Source organism: Typha latifolia, chromosome 6 (genome assembly GCF_019914945.1).
Source record: "Typha latifolia isolate L0001 chromosome 6, TyphaL0001v2, whole genome shotgun sequence".
In the NCBI taxonomy this organism is placed as follows: Eukaryota; Viridiplantae; Streptophyta; class Magnoliopsida; order Poales; family Typhaceae; genus Typha; species Typha latifolia.
The window spans coordinates 4,119,259-4,141,683 of NC_133091.1; the positions used below are offsets into that span (position 1 = coordinate 4,119,259).

Sequence of the window (22,425 nt, forward strand, 5' to 3'; positions counted from 1 at the left end):
TGTTCTATAACAGTAAAAGAAGAGGAAAAAAATGAGAAAAAAAAACTCATTTGAGTTCACCAAAGTGTAAACTAGCCAGAGGGGCTCATCGAATTGACTGCCGAATGAGCTCAGTAAAGTGTGAGAGTGGGATGAGTGTGTGTGAGAGATAGAGGTAAAGACTGAAAATTTAAAAAGGAAACAGTTGATTACACCAATTGCTAACATCTCCTAGGTTAGATACATTTTAGATTCAACATGAATCTTAAAAAAAATTAATTTCAGCCATTAGTGTTGTTTTCAGCCAATACAGCCGAGTTTTGGCCGATTCGGCCGATATGGCCAATCCCAGATAGAAGACTAGTTTTAGGTCCGGATCAGGATTGGTTATGGCCAATCCCGATTCGGATCGGCCGATCTTACTCGGGTTTAGCTGATTTTAGGATCCATACTTTCTGGTTATATTTCTATCTATTTATTAACTCTTTTTGTTTTTCTTTCCTATTAGCTTATTACTGGTACACAGTACTCATTTATTTTGGGCTTTACCGATCCTTGTGTGGCTTGCTTTTATCAGCCTTTTTCCCTCTTTGCTGCAACCTTCTAGATGATTATCTTATAATTTATAGATGTAGGTATCAACCTTTCACAGCCTTGCATTTCCTTTGCTAGTTTCCTTCTATTTGACTGGATTTAGTCCGAACAGGTGCTAACATCTTGCAGAGAATGACGAGTTAATTATCAAGAAATAGTAGATTTAATCCTTGTTAAAGGTACATTACTTCATTTATATGTTCATTTGTTGCTTGATGATATGTTGGCAGTTTTATTTCAAATATAGTTTTTCTAGTTATAGTAGCAAATAACTATTATTTGGAGTGCCAAAGTTGTTTTGGAATCTCCTTGTAACACACTCTTCTGGTTTTAACTGGCATCTTTTTCTTCCCTCTACTCTACTGGCTTAGCCCCCTAATTATCAGCAAGCTGACCTCTCCTTTCTGGTAATAAAAAGGATTCTGTAGATCCTCATTGATTTTCTGCACATCAATAGCTACAAATAAGTTATCATATCATTCTTGAATTAAGTTCAAATAAATTGCCAAGCATCAATCATGGTTATCTATGATCTATAGGCTTCTTGAAATAGTGAAATTTGAAATTGTATATCTTTTCTCAGACGTCATAGGATATTCTCTTAATAATCTGTCAGCATCCATATCATCGATTTTTATTCAACTCTTCTAGTCACTTACGAGGACAACTTTTCATAGTATCATCAGAATCTTGATCAGATTTCATCTATCTTTTCAAATTATGCTGTATCTATTATCAAGAGAAAATTTGTTGTGATTCTTAATTATTGTTTGGCGATGGTATACGCCTGGATTAGAATGGATACGCCCATCAAAAACTATTTGGACAAGAACTTTTTAATCTATCTGTAAACATGACATCTTTTGGTATTCAGTCATTGCTCATCTAAATGGGGAGATTTGTGACTCTTAACTCTTGTAATCAGGCGAAACATAGTAGAAGAGTGCGTCTTCTAAGTCTAAGATAAAACAATTTAGGCTTCCATGAATTGTTTGCTAGTTACTTCGAGTTTGACTCTTATTGCCAGCATCGCTTTGAATGGTATAGTCCTTGACCATCTTTTCTAACTGGTAAGAAAAATTAATATAGTTTGTGATACGTGTCTTTCATTTTTCTTTCAAGATTGCGATGCTTTTGCTCATGGCTACTTACAAATGTATTGACAGTTTGAGACCTTGCAAATATTCCATGATAGAAGAAAGTCAACATGAGAATAGATAAATTTATATGATCAATAATTATCATCTAAATATGTTGAACTGAGAAACACAAAACAATCACGGTTATCAAAGACTTGCCTCGAAATATTCAATAACTTTACTTGAATGCCGTTCTAATGGTCCACAGTATATCAATTCTCCTCCCCTTTTCATCAAGATAAGCTGTAAGAAAATTGAAGATTGATTTTGAGGTACTTAATTAATGATAAATTATTGTGTAAGACAAGAAATAAGACAGAATTGGTACGATATGGTCGATAGTCTTGTCAGGTTGAGACATTAGTACAGGTCCTAACTCCTAATTTGGTTGTGTATTTTCTATACGAAGTAATTTCAGCATAAATTATTTTTGCTTAACAAGTGACCTGCAATTTCAGACAAGTTCCCAAGAAATTTACTTAAAAAATTAATTTGGCAGATTATTGCTTGCTAATATTAACAAATGAGAAAAGATTACCTCATCAAATGCCTCGAATATATCAATGCTTGGTTGGTGGATAGTACAAACCACTGTCCTTCCTGTTTCAGCAACATTTTTTACTGCACGCATGACAATTGCAGCTGCTCTCGCATCTAGACCTGATGTCGGTTCATCCATAAATATAATTGATGGATTAGAAACAAGTTCTACTGCAATTGTTAGCCGCTTCCGTTGCTCTGTAGATAGACCATTGATGCCTGGTATTCCAACCAAAGAATCTCTGATTCCATCAAGCTCAATTGTTTCAAGGACTTCATTTACGAATTCCTGGACCACAGTGTAGGTCTTAAATGCAATAAAGTTGTCAAAGATAATTCAAACACTCAACACATTGTTATAATTTCTAATACCCTATGATTTTCATCATTTTGTAGGGGTTAAAAGCTATCAATTAATATCCAGGCAATCAGTTTTATGTACAAGTAACTTACGTATCTTGTCCTCAAACTAATTTCTGGTGGCAGACGCAGCCAAGCTGAATAAGCAACTGATTCTTCTACTGTAATTTGTGGAGAATGTATGTCAATCTGTTCACAGTAACCTGATATCCTAGCAAAAGTTTTTTGTGCTTTAGGATACCCTCCTATTCGTATGTCTCCTTCGATAACACCACCAGTTTTCCTTCCAGAAAGAACATCCAAGAGGGTGGTCTTTCCCGCTCCACTGACACCCATTAATGCCGTTAAAATTCCAGGCTGGAAAGCACCAGTTATATTGTGGAGAAGTTGGAGTCTTTTTCCTGCGTAGCCTTGGTCTCTCATTTCCTGCAGAACAAGCAATTGCTTATTGACATTCTTGACCCAGATTGAACTGCAAGGTATCTAATTTAAACTTATATTTGTAGCTTGATTACCAGAGGAGTATCAACATAATAGTTCAGATCCTGAAATGCTACTGTGAGGGGAATAAAAGGTAAGATCATTTTCCCTGCACCATTTGCCATGGTATAATTAGTTACATTTCATATTTCTCCTCTGAAATTTCTATCATGTAATTATGATTTGTACTGCTATTTTTCTTTTGAGATAATAGGATCTGACAGAAGTCTCACCAGTCCTTTTAGGTTCTGTCGCAGTTATTTCAGATTTACTGGTGGTCTTGTTCACATACTCTGTGTCAAGATCCTTTCCTTGTAGTTGAGAAAGCTTTTCGCGAGAGATGATAGCTCGAGAAACTCCAAGAGCTGAGATGTAGAACTTGCCACTTGTCATTATTGGAAAGAACAAATATGCATGCATATGTGAGTAATTCTTTCTGCATTGAATCTTACGTCTTTTGAAAGTCAAGGCCAAAATAAATCCGATGTTGAGCAATATAATGAATCCAATCAGTGCTCCAACTGCTATCCAGTAAAAGTAGCCAGGATAATTCAGTCCACGGGTTGTTAAAACTTGAGTCCCAATTGTCATGTTTGATGATGAGATCTATAAAGTAAAATGTTGATTGCAATTGCAAGAGAAATGATGATTAGACCTCTGAACTACTTAGTGGAATATTTACATGATAGAAAGTTGATAGGTTGTCTGTTTACCTTTTGCCATCGTGGTGCTAGAAACTCGTTAACAGCTAGGCCTACTTCTGTATATGACAAAGGAGAAGTCCAGAAGCCCCATTTTAGCCAACTTGGTATAGAAGCTGCAGTAGGACAGCTACATTTTTAGCAATTTTTTTTTTTGGCAAGTAGCTAAATATGCAAAGCCAGGAACTGCCTTACGTCGTGGAAGAATAAAGCCTCCAAAAAGAAGAATAACCAGAAAGCTCATGGTACCACCAAGGGTGGAAGCCACCACTGTTTGAAAATATGAGGCAATAAGACGGAATAGGGACAGTGACATTTGATGGACGAAAAAAAGTAGAAAGAGCTGACGGAAGAATCTAAGCGTAGCATAAAAAATGAGGAGTTAGTGTGATATATATATATAAGGCACATCTGCTACAATTTTTGTGAACCTCTTTTTAAGAGTTGGAATCTGATATGGTGCTTACCTCATAGCTTCAGGACTATATCCTATTACATAGTAAGTGATAGATGTCCAAATTATTGATTCTATTAAAGAGATTGGGATCTTTAGGATGGAAGCTGGGACTGCATATGCCCAAGCTGGATAGAAGTAAAAGTCCCTTTGCTTGTAGAAAACTGGAAGTCTAGAAGCTGTCATAGCCAACTCGGGGAATCCATTTACCATTAGTAAGAGGAGTGCAAAGAAGAGAGAGCCCATATAATAATTAGCATGAAGCATATCAACCCCCATATTTGTACGCAAAAATACGGTTCCTGTAATGGTTGCAACAACACCGAGCTGCAATAGATGAGGCTAGATCAGATTTCTTTTCTATGCAAGTGATATGAAAGCATTCGTGAAATCTACCTGAGTTGCTTTGAATATGTAAACAAATGAGTTCCTTTTCATGAGAAGCAGTTCTCTGGCCACACAGGCTTTAAGCAGTTCCCACATTGACAATGAATAAATACTGAAGGAAAGAGCATTCTTGTGGCACTGGGACTTGTCATAAGGCTTTGATACCTCTTTAGCTAGACCTTGTCCAATACAGTATGATTTGAATTTATCAGAAAATTTATCAACAGAGATATAAGTATAACTGTCATGTGGACGGATCCAATATTGTTCTTGATCTTTTTCGGACAAAACCTGAACAAATTTGAAGATATGAGGTGATGCAATTCTGCCCGTATTTAGGAGATTAAGCAGCATACATAAATTTGTAGGTACCTCCTGAAGAAAGTCAGCAGCTCCTTTTCTTTCTGGGCATTTAAAGCCACACTCTTCAAAGAATTCCAGTATATGACTCTGAGGCCCATGATATACAATTTTTCCCTCTGCCATTAAGATAATATCATCAAAGAGATCATACGTCTCAGGTGCTGGCTGAAGAAGTGAAACAACCACAGTAGATTCTGTGATGTGAGCCAATTGTTGAAGGCAAGAAACAATCTGGAAGGTAGTGGAGCTGTCTAAGCCAGTTGATATTTCGTCCATAAAAAGAGCTTTTGTTGGTCCTACGATCATCTCCCCTATAAGGAACATATACAAGAGAGGGATCAAGGGCAAGAGAATCAATTAGCTAAATCCTGAAGTGGATGTTTAAGTGAATAACGCAATCAATCCATTAGTGTCCTGAAAAGTTCTCAGTAAGTAAAAAAATTTGGAACACAGAAGTATTATGTACTTTTGATGCATTCAGCGATTCTTGGATTACCTGTAGTTAGTCTTTTCTTCTCACCACCTGAGATGCCTCTTCTCATAGCATCCCCTACCATTGTGTCCGCGCATATGTCCAATCCCATTATCTAATAAACAAGGATAACAGCGATGTAAAGATAAGGACTCTGACTTGATTTATTCATTGGCCAAATCTTGTTCTCCTGTAGAGTTACCTTCATAATATAGTCTGTCTGGAGACTTCTTTCTAATCCCTCCACGGATATTGCCTACCATAACAAATTTAGGTCTCAGACATACTATAATGGTTCAAAAATCTGTTTCTTTGATTACTGTTCACTTTAAAATCTTGTTCTATTTATAGTTATCTGGGTAAAGGCCTCATTGTTGTAAGGAATGTATCTTCATTTTGTTCATCCTCTCGTCATTCCATATTTTAAGATTGTGAGTCCCATATATGTACATCACATGCAACAATGAATCTTAATTGAATTAAGAAAGGAGAACAGATGATATGCTTTACCTTCATATATGTGTCTATGTCTGGATCAGGAACAATCTGTTCCTGCTTTTCCCTTCTACTTACTTCCTTCATAATTACTTCAGTGTTCCGGACGGAAAATTTTTAGTAACTTGACTGGATAGATAATAATCACAATCTGTAGAAAAGCTTTTTACAGATGCATGGGATCCTTACCTGCTCTGCTACCAACACCTTGAAACCGTGCTGAAAAGTCTAATGTCTCCCGTACTGTCATCTCAGGAATATGCAAATCACATTGGCTTATGTAAGCTGATGTCTTCTCTGGGACAAACTCATCCAGTCTGAATCCATTGTATTGAACTTCTCCAGTTACCTAGCGAAGAACTTCCCTAATTGTGATCAGTGAGTGAATTATGCTGGACATGATTAAAGAAAATTGTATGATGATAAAAATTCCTTTTAGTACAGCCAAGTAGTCAAAATATTTGTTATCCTATTAAATCTGATGGAATTATGAATAGAAGTTCACATGATAATAACAAAGTGACATTAAAAAATGCATTATAGTTTGATGAAATTGTTAACGACATTTGAGTCCAGAAGGTGACAGTGATGTTTGGGCTATTGTATTCTAGTTGGCAATCAATTTACAATGGGCTTTCTCGGCAGTAATCTCAAGACCCTCATTTTAAGATTTTCATTGATAAACTTGCTCCTAGAGGTAGTCGCAAATATTGTATATTTGTATGACAAATCAAAATTCGAAAATCGGGATTGAGATCGGGATCAGGGTCGGTCTCCTAAAAAAATGATATGTATAGACCGTATTAGCTGCTCGAATCAGCTCGGACTATTTTTAATTACATGAAAATTCTAAATATTATTTAAACTACAGAATTTTTTTTTAATTTTTTTAAAAAATGAACGCACTTTGTTTTGTGTCTCCGTATCAGTCTGTGAGTAATTTTATCCCCTAGACGTCTTTCTCAAATTAGGATATATTATATATTTATATGTACGCACTCTGTTTTGACCTCCAGCATGAGTATATGATCTTATATGAAGATGATTACAGTTAAGCATATTTTTATCAGTCATTTGTTAGATTGTTTTCGGGCATGAGTATGTAGATGATTTAGAAATGATTAGAGATGGATCTTGTGCATATTTTATTGGTCGGGTTGATTTGTAGCATGAATAGGCAGGTGATAGATATATGGTTGGAGATTGTGTTGCATCATATTTTCTTTAGTTTTTTTACCACCTAAATTCTTGATGTGCATGACTTATTATAGTACTAGATACATGTATATGATCTATCATGTATAAGAAAATTATAAAAATATATATATATATATGATGTGACTGCTCGAACGGTATCTAGTCAGGACTGGTATTGGATATACTCTTAGCATATGACAGAGTATGGTGGTGACTAATAGTTGTATTCTTAGCGTATAATATGATACAACTATCATTGATATACCTTTAGCGTATGGCAGTGTATGATTATTACTGAGATACCCTTAGTGTATGGCTGAGTATGATTATCTTTAGAGATACCCTTAGTGTATGACAGGATATTATTATATTCAGAGATACCCTTAGCATATGGTAGGGTATGCTTTGAGCTTGTGGTATGATGGCAGAACAGGTATCGAGTTTTGGACCAGGTACTGTGGTCCAATATGATGGATGATATTCAGAGTTGAGATTGATGACTGTGATAGTGAGAGATATGTGGATTATATCTGATTCTGTCAATATATGATTATCGTTTGATTGGCATGAATTATGCATCATTACTAATGAGACTATTATCACTTGATCATGATTATTATACATCATATGTTGTTATATTGGGTGATGTTATATTATGATTTTATCATGAGATATATTTTTAGTTTGAGGATATCTTGTACCCATTTATGAAAGAATATTGATTATATATATATATATATATATATATATATGTACATGCTCATACATGACATTATAAATCTTTCTAATTCATATTATTCAGTACATGATTTACTTTTTGTTTGGCATCACTGATTCGGGGTAAGGTTTTTTCATTGAGCCTTTAGCTCATGACTTTTTTCATTTTTCTTTCTAACTCTCCTAGATATGAGGCATTTGATAGCGATTTGAGATATTATAAAAAGACAGTTTAGAGCAAAGATGAAGTGAGCTAGACGAAAGATAGTATAGAAGGTAGATTATTAAGTTATACCGATGTATATTTTTGTATTACATTTTAGGAAAATTTGTATATAACACCCTGTCTTTTAATGAAATTATAGTTTACACCTTATATTTTTTACTATTTACAAATCGAGCTCTATAATTTAGCAAATATATGTAGAAAACACTTTGTTGTTAGATCTATTAGTTAAACTTAACCAAACCTCTGAGCTAAGTTAACTATACTAAAAAAATTACGAAAAAACTCTCAACCAAGTCATACTAAGGGCATTTAGTCGTTTTAGAAATAAGAGCATTTTAGTTCTTTTAGAAATAAAATATCTTAACGGAATATTCTCACGGTGTTAGTTTAAATCTAACCTAGCATATTTTTTATAGATATTTGCTAAATCATATGGCTCAATTTGCAAATAGTAAAAATGTAGGGTGTAAACCACAATTTTGTTAAAAAGCAAAGTGTCATATGCAAATTTTCCTACATTATATTATATCGTGTTTTGTATAATAGAAAATATATAAATTGGACGGCATTGTATTAGTTGTATTTGTTGTATCTTGATGGTTTGTCGTAACGTTTACGGGTTGCTAGATTATGTAGTATTTTAGGATGATTTTTTGTAGATTTTGATATTGATATGTTAACATGTTTGTTTGGATGATAGCATGATTTATTTTGAGATAGATGATGTGAGCACAGATATATATAGTGTGTGACAGCGTCATCCATCCTGTCGCGCATGCCATGTGAGCGCGTAGGCGTGCACGTGCCAAGCGTTATGGATATGGCCGATTCCAATCCAGATCTATCAATCCTTCGAACCATGGACATAATGATGAAAAAAAACACTTAAGTCAGAATTCTTGAATATATTACATAACATGGAATAATTTTATTGTGGACAGGGAACCCATATAAGTAGACTATGATGGTTGAGAAACAACCTCATCCAATCAAGTTATATTATGTTACAAACTTATGATAGGACTGATTTAAGGTGAATGTATATAGATATGATGGTTGTTTGTTAATCAAGTGTTGTCTTGTTGGCTTCTTCTCTAACTTCCCAGGTCAATTTACATTAAAGAGAATAGTTGTCAAGTGATAAAATTTTAAAAGGATGTTGATGTTGTAGACCAGTTATCTCTTCTCACCAACTTGGAAGACCCTGTCTGTGTCGAATTGAGGAAGCTGGAGGTATGTAGTCTATTTTGGCTTTATATTATGGTTATAGTGCAAGGTATACTGAATGCTGGTTATTAATTTGGAAGTGTTGTAACTAAAGCTGCAAGGGCTGTCATGTGATAATTCTATATATGACTTAACGGTTTTGTTGGTTAGATTAATATTCAGGTTTTTTGTTTCTAGTTTCTAGTTAAACAGGGCAATATTTTGGTCAAAAAGAAAGTAGAATTGTAGTATTCATACTGCAGTAGAGAGTGACAACATGACAAGAGTTATGTACAGATGTTATGAAAAGATTTATATACTCCAACAAAAGAGTTAGTATCAAGGACTCTAAAGAAGTGTTGCTGATTAGGGTATATTAATTGAGAACAATTGGGAGATCTGATCAGATAGAAACCTGGCACATTAAGATGTTATCATGAAGAATGCTCAAGTTTGAATGGAAGAGCAAAGAGATTGAAATCATTGAGATTGTTAATTAGTAACAGTAAACAGCCATTAATTAGGTTACTTTGTACTAGTTATATAGCCTTGAGTAATTGAGAGACAATCAAAAGATGGAGGTAGTAGGATTGATGGGAGCCATATCTACAGATAGGTTTCCTGGGACATAATTTGCAATGGAAGCAAGAAAGTAGAAGGAACAATTAGAAGGAACTATGGAGAATTTAGAAGAAGGATAAGGAAAGGTAGATAGGGGAGAGTACACTAGACCATTATTCAGTCTGTGGTTACCCTTCCCTCTGATTCATATATAGACTCCCTAACAAACTTAATACAACATTATAAAATTTAGACACTGTAGGACTCAACTTTCATATGATGATCCTAGGACTCAATTAACATAATGCAAATCTAAATAGGACTCCAAATAGTGTTATCTCTAGACTCTAATATACATAATACTACCTGAACTCATACACATCATATATTCTAAGGGTTTGGCATCTTATCAAAGTTATACATACCATGTTTGTCAACCAGATGGCACCAAAAGAGTTCGCCTTTAATTAAGAAATTGGTTTTCTTTTAAATAATCATGTTCTTCATAGTAATCCAATCTTTCTCATATCCAGGACATTGTATTGAATTGCTTCAGTGATCGACAACCCGAACATCAGAAAAAAAAAAATCATTGGTTTTTGAGGTGCAAGTAAAACATCATAGGTTCATTACTGTTATGTCAACAAAGGCTTTCATTTTCAGTATCTGAAATTTCTACATGAAATCTGCTGTTCAGTGGAGAGTTGTTTAGACTGACCTTTTTCTCATTCGTGAATGTTAGTTTAGTTAAGATATATTGTCCTTAGTGCTCTAATATTATTAGCTGTTAATCAGAAATGAATTAAATGATAATCTTATGTAAGCCATAGTTTTGCATTATAGTAGAAGATGTAGGGGCATAGGGCCTTATTAGTGTCAACAATCTTCAATGATTTAGTTTGGCAGTTTCATTTTGTGTAACTTTGATTTAAGTATGTTTTTTTTTTTTTTTTTTGTTGTTGTCGGAAATTGGATTAGATTCAAAGCTTGCGTGAGCAATTAAATACAAGAAAATAGAAAGATGAAGTTTTAAACTATCTCGAGAGACAGAGAACTAGCCTTTGATTCCATGGCTCAAGTTACATAGTGTAGCACTTTCTTTCCCTACACTTTTCGTGATCTTCATTAGAAGTTTTAAGCTACCATGCATCATCACAAGGATGAATTTATTGTTAACAGAGGCCAAGGAACATGAATTGATTGCAGATTCATATTTATAACTTTCTCAGAGTAGTAAAAATCCATCTATATCACTTGCCGAAAGATAAATACCTTGAGAGATTTGTCCAGCTTTCCTGCAAGTGCTAGCAAGAGGGTGGTTTTTCCACATCCCGGAGGCCCAAGTAAAAGAGTCATCCTGTAAAATATTGATGACTAAAAAGATTTCTTCATTTAAACAAAAGGAAATTAAAAGATAGGCTGATACAATGCTCCTAAAAGAAAGAGAAAAGTATTTTATGCTTATTGCTTGATAACTTGATAAGGTAGTGCTTTATTTGTATCAAGAACTATTAAAATTCTGTCGAACTAAAGATAAACTTCAAGCTATGACCAGAAGTACTTTCCTGGAAGGCTTGATGACCCCACTGACATCCTTTAAAATGGTAATGTTTGCTCGAGAACTGAAGCCTGGCACCTTCAGTAGAACCTGCTTCAAGTGAATCCAGATTATTGTCATTGCATATATGCATCTATATTTAGACCGACTAGGATGACATACCTAAAACAATTACATGATAGTTCAACTTGTTCTATTAGGACGTGTATTAGGCTCTTTTTTGGTGGACATAATGGATTATGATTTGGCAATCCTTTAGGATTTACATTGTTATCTCTACTTTTCATGGGGCTATGCATTTGAAGCATAATTATCTGATAATATGTCATGGGATTAGTCATTCACATTTCTTTGAAACCCAAGGTGCATTAGCTGCATTTGATGGTGTTATAGTTTATGTGATGCATCATCAATTAGCCTTTCGATAGATCAATCCACACTCAGACCTCTTCAGTCTTCACCCACCAATAAGCAGAATGAACTAAATATCCTTCTTACCGAAACCATGCTCTTGGCAGTGTTCCATAAGGTGGGTAAGGGCTTCCCTTGAACTACTTCACACTCTGCTTCTACATACAGATTCCTGTACTTTATCTCTATGGTGGGTAGCTTCACATTTACTCTGCAAAATCATTAAGGACATTCCTAAAAAATTAATGTGTATGTTTTTTGTGATTTAAGTGCATGGATGGATGCGACATATGATAGGAGGAATATGAGGCTACCTGTCGATTCTCTCTCTTTGCTTTTGCAACAACAGGCGGTTATCATTCTCAATGTGCTTAATTAGATTCTCAATGAACAGACGCCTTTCCAGAGCTCCCAATTTGGTAACATCTACTGCTCTCTTCTCCTTCCGACCTCCATCATCATCTTTGTCATTGTTGTAGTGATCGAAAAGTGATGTTCTCAATCGATTGAAGGTAGGTAACCTTTCGATTGCTGCCCATTTCAGCTCATACTCATCTTCATCCTCCCTCACAGAACTGCTGAAACTTCTCCGAAAACTCGAGGCAGCTGCCTGAAACGGTGACCTTATGCTCCTCCCTACCTCTTCTAGTTCTACAGTAAAGGACTCATCCTCAATTTTGCCTGTCGTCTGAGCCATGATACTGAGAAGGCTCTCGGTCCCTCAAGCTCTAACGGTATTAAGCTGAAATGTATACAGATTTACTTGCAAACCATCTAGAATGTGATGACGAAAGATGCTGCATCATGGACTTGCTCATCGATAGCAATATGATAACTTGATATTCATTGTTGCTGGTCAAGATAGTTGCATTGGAGGCACAATAGAATAGTATATTCTATGGAATAGCAAAATGTAGTGGATTATCCTCATAAGATATTTAGATTTGTATCACTGAGTTGACCACCACCCATCAACGAATCCATTTTGTATGGTGGATATTCAGATTCCTCAACTTCCCATTGTTATTTAATTAGTGAACTCTTCGTCATGGATGGCACCTTCTGCTCCAATTTGCAGAACTGACGTCCACAATAATTTTGAGGTTTTATACAAAATATTTAACACCATTGACTATTGAATGCCTGTTTCAATGTCTGATTCATCTCTGTCTAGCATGTTTGTAATAGAGGAGAGTAAAGAGAGATCTCATAAAGCTGCTGGATGATAATATTATGATTCTATTTTTATCCTCCTTTTTGATAAATAAGTAAATCTGAATTCGTCAAATCCAAAATTAACCTTCCATGTGTTGTAGTATTAATGTCTACTAGTTAGGTAGAACAGAATGGTAATTTGTTTGGTGGTTAGATCTGAATACTTGTATATATATTTAATCTTATGGAACATAGATTAAATCTCAGTTGACTATTTTTTTCATTTGATAGCTTGATTATTATACTGTTATGCATTAAATCTCAGTTGACTATTTTTCATTTGATAGCTTGATTATTATACTGTTATGCATTAAATCTAAGTATAGTTAAATTACAAACCATTTAAAAAGTGAAAATAAAAGATAAAAAAGAATACTCGTAATTGTCATATATATACAAAAAAATGATAGGTAAAAAATATAAAGAAAAATTTTGTAAGGTCATAACTTTGTGTTAGGTTATACATTTTAGTCATAAAATATATTATTATAAAAATATAAAAAATATCTATGAGTTAAAATCATATAGTCATTTCCCGTAACCGACTTTACTTATAATGACGAAAAAAAGACAATAACTCCGTTAAATTTTATTTTTTAAAAAAATTTATTTTTTCTGATATAATATTTAGTGGTTTCTAAAATCTGGATAAGCTTTTCAGTATTTTTATCAGAAAATAAAAATAATTATAAGTTTTGCATTTTACTTAGGGCTACAGTAAAATAAATTTGTATTAAGTTTTGAGTGTTGTCTATTTGTGTAAACAAAATTTAAAAAAAAAAAACTAATTTGGTCAAAAACTCCAGTCGGACCAGTAATATTTTCTTCTTCTTTTTATTTTAATAAACTTGTGACTTTAAATGCTGAGAAGTTTGGCAGTTTTCTCGAATATGGACTTATATTTGTCTATCCATCTTTATTTTTGTATATATGGATTGAAGAATATTTTTGATATATATATATATATATATAAAGTTTTGCATTTACTATTCATAATTACATTCAAAACGATATATATATACATATTCTATTTTGGGAGTTTCCAAAGCTTCACATTTAAGTGAGCTTTTGGTTTAAGAAATCCTATGTCCCAATCTTTGTGCACTTAAATAATACCCATGAATCACAAATCTTAAGATTAGTGGCAAATCCCAAGCACGATGCAAATTGCCTATAGTTATGCCTAAAATTAAACTAGTACTTATATTTTTATCTGTATCATTTTGCCCTCTGTGGTTTAGATTCATCTAAACTAGTAGAGAAGTACAAATTATCATAATATCCTTCTGATATTAATAATCATATTGTTTGAGCAAATATGAATCTTCTAACCATATTTTAAGATGATTGAAATTTTTTTTTTCATTATATATTTAAAGGAATGCACATCCTAATATTACATTAGGACAATTCTGATATTTTAATATTCATTGTGATGGAAAATTTTCCTCTTTAACAGTAATTTTTTTAAAAGCATTTTAGATGAAAAAGATGACAGTTTTATATGGTTTTAGAACTTACACAGTATTATCCTACAAAACTTAGGAATCCGGATCTCAACTTGCTCATAGATCAGGAGGTAAAGCTATTGGATCTACTGTTTTTGAAACCAGTGGCTATGTCTGGCTTTAATAAAGCACTAAAGCGAAGTTAAACAAATGAAAAGTATTAAGAAAACACATTGAATCTAATCCAAACTATAATAAGATCTCAAGTCCCCCAAAAAGACTTTGGAAGATGTGAATGCTCCCTGGTCCTTGCCAACCGACAATGCGACGATCTTAGATCACCGACACACACTGAAGTAGTTTTAATAAACTCATCATAGCTGGCTCACAGCTCACACTGCCTTGGCCTTCATCAATTATTTGGTGATATACAACGTACTTTGGTAGTATTAGATTTTTGAGTTTGATTATAAACTTTACACATTTATATTAATCGAATGTACCTTTAGATTCGTAGTAAAAGCTTGTTCCAAAGTGAAAAGAGATAAGCTCGTCTCAGCGTTATCTACAGATGAGCAAGTGGGAGAACTGTGAGTCGCCAAATGCATTCAGTGGGCAAGTTGCATGCTCCAATGGACTGCTAGAGAGATTGTGTCCTGTTTGATTACCCATTCATGACTATGTTCCTCTATCTCTCTATATTATTTCCATGCCATGTTACTACTTGCTCTGCGTAGAGATTCCCATCTACTTACCTGTGGACCCGCGCCGACCCGTGTGCATGTCGTAGATTCTGGATATGCCTAGTGGGCTCTCGTAAAATTAAAAAAAAAAATTAAACTTTTAAAGGAATCATCTTTTTGGCATTCACTTTTTTGTGTTGTTATTTTGGTGGAAAAAAAAAATTAAGAAAGAAAGGAAGGAAGATTACAATTTCATTACCCAAATGGAACCATTGGATTACCATTAAGGTTAGGGATTAGGGTTTGAGAAGATCCAAAGAGAAAAGTGGGAGAAGCACTGATTCTGCAAACATCACGAGTCATGATCTCACTTTCTGTAAGAATAAAGAATTGCTGACGTATGAGTATAGGCTGAGTATATGTGATGACGAAGAACCTTGTTGGTTAGGTCGTAAGCAAGCAAAAGTATTTGCTCATCTGGTAGAGGTAGATCACCAACAATGAAAATATAAAGTTTTTATTGAAGTTGGGGAAGGCATAAGTGCAAGAGTGGGTGGTGGTCAGTAGTCACTGTCCATCACCAACAACTTAGGCTGAAGGGAGTAAGTCTAATTCAGGCTTAGATGAGTGAGAGTAAACACTGGAGAGACAGCAGTATTAGAAGAATATAGCATCAACACCGGCAAGATCATAAAGAAGCATCTAAACTTTTTATCTAGCTTTAGACAGCCAGGACATTCTGATTCAAAGCAGAGGAAGAATATAATCAGGATAATGTCCAAGAACATTATTTGTGGTTGACTTGAAATGCAACACATGATTTTTAAAGACATGACAATGATGCTGAGACATGGCCGTATCAAACCAAAGGAGGAAAAGAAATAGTTCATTTCATTGACACAAACAGTGATGCTGAAACATTACATGAAGCAAAAGAAGCCCCACAGAGTTGCGATCTCTCACAATTTTTCCCATTTTTCAGATCACAAAAATTCAAACTGAGTTTCTCTCAACGCAACATAAGACCAGGACCAGATATATAAAAGAACAAGAGTGATAAAAGAAAAAGGAGAGCGTCACAGTCAAACAACGGGAGTAGAAACAACCACTGGTCTTTAATAGGAGGACCAGCAGGGGGAGGGGGGGAGAGAGAGAGAGAGAGAGACAGACAGAGAGCGAGAGAGTTCATGAGAAGCAGCAGCAGCAGCAGCAGCAGCAATTTAGTAGTTATTTGTCTCTACCTAAACGAATAGGGGAGATGGTAGTCTTTAAATCTTAGGCAGCAGGCTTCTCCCACTTGAGGGGCTTGACCACCTCCCATGTGAAGTCTGGGTCATCCCTGCCAAAATGTCCATAGGCAGCGGTCTTGAGGAACCTACCATTGCCACCCCTCTTCAAGTCGAGATTAATGGTGATCATCCCAGGCCTGAAGTCAAAGTTCTCCTTGACAATCTTCAAGATCTCCTTGTCGGGGATCTTGCCAGTGCCGTAGGTGTCCACAAAGACTGATAGTGGCTCGGGAACACCAATGGCATATGAGACCTGGACAATGGCACGGCGTGCAAGTCCATTGGCCACAATGCTCTTAGCTGCCTGCCTCACAATGTAGGCACCACTGCGATCGACCTTGGTGGGGTCCTTGCCGGAGAAGGCACCACCACCATGGGCTCCCCAACCACCATAGGTATCAATGATGATCTTGCGGCCAGTTAGCCCGGCATCGCCGTGAGGTCCACCAATGACGAAACGTCCAGATGGGTTAAGGTGGAAGATGGTCTTCTCATCAAGATACTCCTCAGGGACGACAGGCTTAATGACGTGCTCCTTGAGGTCAGCAGCAATCTCATCGTTGGTAACGGTCTCATCATGCTGGGTGGAGATGAGGACAGTGTGAACACGGACTGGTACCATGGCACCTCCCTCATTGCGGTACTCAACAGTCACCTGGGTCTTGCCATCAGGCCTCAGCCAGGCACAAGTTCCATTCTTGCGGACCTCAGTGAGACGAGCACCAATTTTGGTGGCAAGGACATGGCTGAGGGGCATCAGCTCAGGGGTCTCATCAGTTGCATATCCGAACATGTGACCCTGGTCACCAGCACCAATCTCCTCAGGGCGCTTGGTGAAGTGGCCGTGAACACCCTGGGCAATGTCAGGGGACTGCTGCTCAATGTTGACAAGAACCTTGCAGCGATCAGCGTCAAGACCCACATCATCAGATGTAAACCCAATGGCACGGCAGGTGTCACGGACGATTTTCTCATAGTCGACATCGGCCTTGGTGGTGATCTCTCCAAAGACCATGACCATGTTGGTCTTGGTGCAGGTCTCACAGGCAACCTTGCTGTCGGGATCCTGGGCAAGGCAGGCATCGAGCACTGCATCAGATATCTGATCACAGAGCTTGTCTGGGTGGCCCTCGTTGACGGACTCAGAGGTGAAAAGGAAAGTTTCCTCCATTTTCTTTTAGCTGAGTAGGTACATAGAAAGTTAGAAATTATAAGATTGAGTGAACAAATAGAAAATTCAGCAGAAGCCTTAATATGGTCATCACTTAAAAGTTAGATAACAAGAATTAGAAGACCATGCACATGAATATAGATCATCAGAGAACACGAAGCTCGCAAGTTCTATCACAAACTTAAGAGAGCAAGTTTCAGTTCCCACGGAATACTATGGATATTGCAGTGACAAAGAGCGTCTGTAATTTGGCGCACTATAGCATTCGTTAATAGATCTAAATAGGGAAATAGCGCACAGTAAAAAAGATTCAAATTGGTGGATGCAGAAAAAGAGAATAGGAACCCGAACAAAGAAAGGAAAAAGGTCAAAAGAAAAGGAAGAAACAAATCAGAAGCTCTAACTGAGAATACAACCATCTCAAATCCTTCAGTAGATTTTATATAACCTAACATAGACTTCTACAAGGAAAAGATCCCTTCGCATGCCAAGAGTGGTGATATCCTCAAAGAGATCATCATAAATATACATCAACAAGTGAGATCTGGGTAAGTACTAAACAATGCGAAATCAAAAGGTTACAAATGAATAGATCAAACAGATCGAGCAGAAGAGCAGAAGTTTGCACATAACAAAGATCTAGGGATTATTTATGCGAAGAAATCTTTAGATCTAATCGGACTCCATATCAATTATAAAATACAAAAATATTCTACTAGACAAGCAGATCTGGAAGGTAGCATCCTAAAACCCTAACACCATACAAAAAGGAAGAGCTCATAAGGTCACAAAGAGGAGATCTCAAGGAAGCTCTAAATCAAGCTAAGATCCAACGATTCACAAAGGAAACATCGAGAAAAACACATCAATCCCAACAAATCCACCCAGATCTACCCAACGGAGAGCAAGAAATCCGACTCTTAAATCTCAGATCTAAACAAATAGCAAACAGGAACGGATCGAAGGAGATTACCTGCAAACCCTAATTACTGCTGCTGCTGCTCTTTTAGCGAAGGATTTGTTCTCCTCGTTCACGGCCTCTAAGCTCAGGGATGGGACTGCTATTTATAGAAGTGCGGGAGCTTTATTATGGGTTAACTGGATGGGACGGTGGGGATTAAATTTGATCCGATCGAGCGGGCTTTAAGATTCGTTGGGAGTGGGTGGGGGAGAGCGACACCAACGGCTTTGTGGTGCGAGGGAGAGGCGGTGAGAGTGGGGGAGTAGTAGTGGGATTTTTACCGGCTACCGCCGGTGGCCACCAACCCTTGTGGGCCCACTCGATTCTCTCGGAGTCTTCTCTGGCTAGGCGAGCCACTTGTGGCTGACCGGCTCCGGTCGGACGTGCGGATTGAGATACGGAACGGGCATAATGTGCAAGTGGAGCCCCGCCACGTGTCACCGAATTCTGGTTGGATTTAATTATCTGAATTAAGAAGCATAAACATACACATATAATTCTATAGTATAATTTTACTTCAATGTATTTATTACATTTTTTAATTTTATTTTTCCAAAAGTGAAAGACCAACTTTGCCCAAATTGCTTATGCATGATACCACTACTGGGGTGGTGAGACAAGCACTACCTACTTGTGACTTTAGCTTAGTACTCGCCAACAATTGTGGTTGGTGACTTTGATCAAATAAAATGTTGCTCGAGTTTAGATCTGGTGCTGTCACTATACATCATCAATTGTGACTACTTCCTACTTCCTACCAAGAATCCCTCTCTGAGTGAGTTGGTGTAACAGGAAGTATATTAGGCAGGCAGCTGGGATGCAAAAGATCATTTATGGTAACTAGTTGCTATCAATGAACACATCAGGGGAGTTGGACCTTATATTTTTATGCTGGATTTATTAGCATGTCTTTTTTTTTTCTTTTCAGTCGAATTTTATAATGCATCGCCCCGCGTATATTTATATATGATCAAATTAATTCAAAAGCACGATTGATTCATAGTTCATACGGTTGGAAATATTACGTATTTGACATGAATATTTTATTAACTTTGAGTTTATTTTTAAGTGGGGTCTATATGTTATTAGCGATGAACTAATAGTGAAACTAAAAGAGCTCAAATAGTACTTTAATATTATATATTTACTTATTTAAATTCGTGAAGAGAAGTGGATAAAAATTGGATTTAAAGAAGGTATCATGACAGTGAAAATAAAAGAGAATGAGTTTAGTATTATATTAAATATTTAAGAAATATTCGTATGGTATATAAGCGTCGAACTTCTTATGGGCTTTGGATCTCAAAAAGAGTACTTATTTTATAGGTTAAATAGTGTATCCATTATTGACGAGATATAGCTGTTTATTTGTAAATAGACCTAGATTTTACTATACAAAAGTTTGCATTATGTAATATTTTAATTAATTAATTTTTATTAAATAACAACTTAGGCACATAGGACTTCACAGTCAACCTCGTCGTGAAGCTTTGGCGTGTGAGAACGTGAGTTGTATCCCTTCGTTTTTTTTATCATCCTTTTCTTTGTGGGCAAATGACATAGATGATGAAGATGGTACCGAAGAAATTGTGGAAACACCGGTCCCAAACACCAGTCCTAAAAAAGCTTGTGAAGGGGAGCCGAGCTCGAACGTGGCGGCGGCTCGAGTCACACTTAGTGCGGTTCTAAACACCAGTCCCAAAAAGCTTGGAAATGACACGCGTCAGTTAATACGGTTAGTGAAGTGTGGGCCACCTGGGATGGGATTATAGTCGGTTTAAATCCTGGCTTTTGACCTAATAATCTCAAACTATATAAAAATTAATTAATGATATAAATTTGAGGTCCAAAATTTTCGAGGATTTGTGAATGTATAATGCTTGCTTCTTTTTTTTTAATCTTTTATATATACAGTTTGAATGAAAATTATTTTTTCTTCTAATTTAATTTTTTTTAATAAGCTCAAATATTCTTTTGTTTAGACTTTTCATTCAAAGTTGATAGTGCCCAAATTGTCCATCTCAAATAATATTATTGATTTGGACAAAAATCGTTTTATTTGTATTAATTTTTGTTTCGAATTATCTTTCTCATGCATATCACTTTAACTCTTTTTATTTTTATTATTTTCTTACCATCAAATTTATCTGAGTGTTTTCTAGATAATAAATTAAAATTTAAAGGCTGCTCTAATCAAAGCTAGAGAACACAACCAATCTAAACTCATTACCGAATCAAATTCACATTTTACATAAGTTAGATATTTTTAGTGTTATCTCACTACTTCCGAGAGGGTAATTATATCGTTAATTAGTTAATTAGCTAACGTAAGCTTTATTAGGGGTGGCAATTAGGTCAATAGGTTTGGGTTAAGTCATATTCGGGTTGGGTCAACTTTGCCTTAACACGAACATGACATAATTATTAAACGGGTTGCATTTGATTGACACGAATAGTGCCCGTTTATTAAACAGTAACACGACACGATCTGTGTAACCCATTTAATAAATAAGTCGTGTCGAATTAACATGTCAACCCGACATAATTAACTCGATTAAAAATTTATACAACACAAAAACATCATTTATGTTTCAAAATACAAAATAACATTGGCATACAAAATAACAAAAGATGAACTCATAATAAAATATTTTTTATACAAAATAACAAAATAATTTTAAGAACGAGATTGTCACTGGTCATCACCGCTGGATCTATCACCGACATGGCAACATTCACCACCAACACCATCATAGACCCTAGGGCCTTCGAGTTCCAATTATCTCCCTTATTCACCACCCACCACTAGCACCAAATCCAGCGTTGAATCCATCACTAGTGCCTTAGTGGTGACTTAGTCATTGTAAGCGAGGGGAGCGGAGCCTTGCCATTGAGCAGGAATCGACAAGATGTGTGCGGCGTTCGAGCAGAGGCAGACCCTATTGCCACAGGCGTCAACGTGTTCTGGACTGGCTCCTTGAGGATGGTGTGCCCTCGGGTGACTTTCCAAGACCTCACAAGTCACAGCTTCGCCTCGTGAGGTCGACCCTCTTCCCGAAATCCTCCAACAGGGGGAGGTCAAGAGGACAAGAGGGATTCATGTCTCTGACTCAAAGATGAAAGATGGATGGAGTTCGACGAGGAGAGATTTTCTTGAAACCCTAGGAGTGGGTCAGCGACAGTGACAGCGCAAGAAACTAAAGAAGGGAGTGGGAGATTAGATGAGGAGTTAAGGCTGGCATAGATTGTTCGAGGCCAATGTCGCGAGCAATGGCTGCAAGGGAGAGCCGAAGAGATAGAAGATGAAATATAAGGTGGGAGGCTAGGAGCGACGACGTTTGGAGATAGTGAGGTGTGAGTGAGTTAGGGTTAGACTTAGATTATATATATATATATACTAGGTTAGAGGATTGACCTAACTCATATACTTAAACAGGTCAACACGGGGCCAAAGGTATAAACTCGAACACGACCCAATTAGACTAAACTCAAACCCAATCATGAGCAGAATTATTTCAATTTTTGCCAGCTAAATTATCCCTTTGGTATAAGAATGGATGAGTAATAAATAAAAGGAAAGGTCGGAGTTAAAATAAAATGTGTCCTAAATTGTAAAAAATAATTCACTACGCATGGCTTGTCGGCAGTAGACACTCCTCCTGTTCCCAAGAATTAAAAATCCATAGATTAATATTTAATACCACTAACGCGTGTGCAAGTGTTGGATTACACTCCAGCCAACTTGCCATAAATAAATTAAACTACTAATACACTAAATAAATTAAACTAATAGTAAACAAAGACTAAAAAAAATG

General features: G+C 36.2%; 1 protein-coding gene, 1 long non-coding RNA gene and 1 pseudogene across 16 annotated transcripts in view; 1 reads left to right on the forward strand and 2 right to left on the reverse strand.

The window, feature by feature from the left end:
• Positions 1-12,540, reverse strand: part of LOC140790909 (ABC transporter G family member 41-like) — a 28,454-nt pseudogene extending 15,914 nt beyond the window's left edge.
• The window catches only part of LOC140790910 (uncharacterized), a 32,079-nt gene extending 19,187 nt beyond the window's left edge, over positions 1-12,892 (forward strand). For 6 of the 15 annotated variants that reach the window (XR_012109471.1, XR_012109468.1, XR_012109473.1 and 3 more), the window contains 4 exons: positions 686-752; positions 3,119-3,186; positions 9,214-9,340; positions 10,408-12,892. This is a non-coding gene — a long non-coding RNA (uncharacterized lncRNA). The remainder of the gene's footprint in view (positions 1-685; positions 753-3,118; positions 3,187-9,213; positions 9,341-10,407) is intronic. The other 9 variants (XR_012109483.1, XR_012109480.1, XR_012109469.1 and 6 more) reach the window with 9 other exon arrangements.
• A 3,170-nt stretch (positions 12,893-16,062) lies between these two features.
• On the reverse strand, positions 16,063-18,844 carry LOC140790908 (S-adenosylmethionine synthase 5). The gene is made up of 2 exons (XM_073141222.1): positions 18,623-18,844; positions 16,063-17,659 (listed from the first exon to the last, which is right to left on the reverse strand). Exon 2 carries the CDS (start codon positions 17,647-17,649, stop codon positions 16,465-16,467), a length of 1,185 nt encoding a protein of 394 aa, XP_072997323.1. The 5' UTR covers positions 17,650-17,659; positions 18,623-18,844; the 3' UTR covers positions 16,063-16,464.
• Positions 18,845-22,425: the final 3,581 nt, after the last annotated feature.

Coding starts and splice junctions, on each gene's coding strand:
- LOC140790908 (XM_073141222.1), bottom strand. CDS start 17,649: ATGGAGGAAACTTTCCTTTTCACCTCTGAGTCCGTCAACGAGGGCCAC.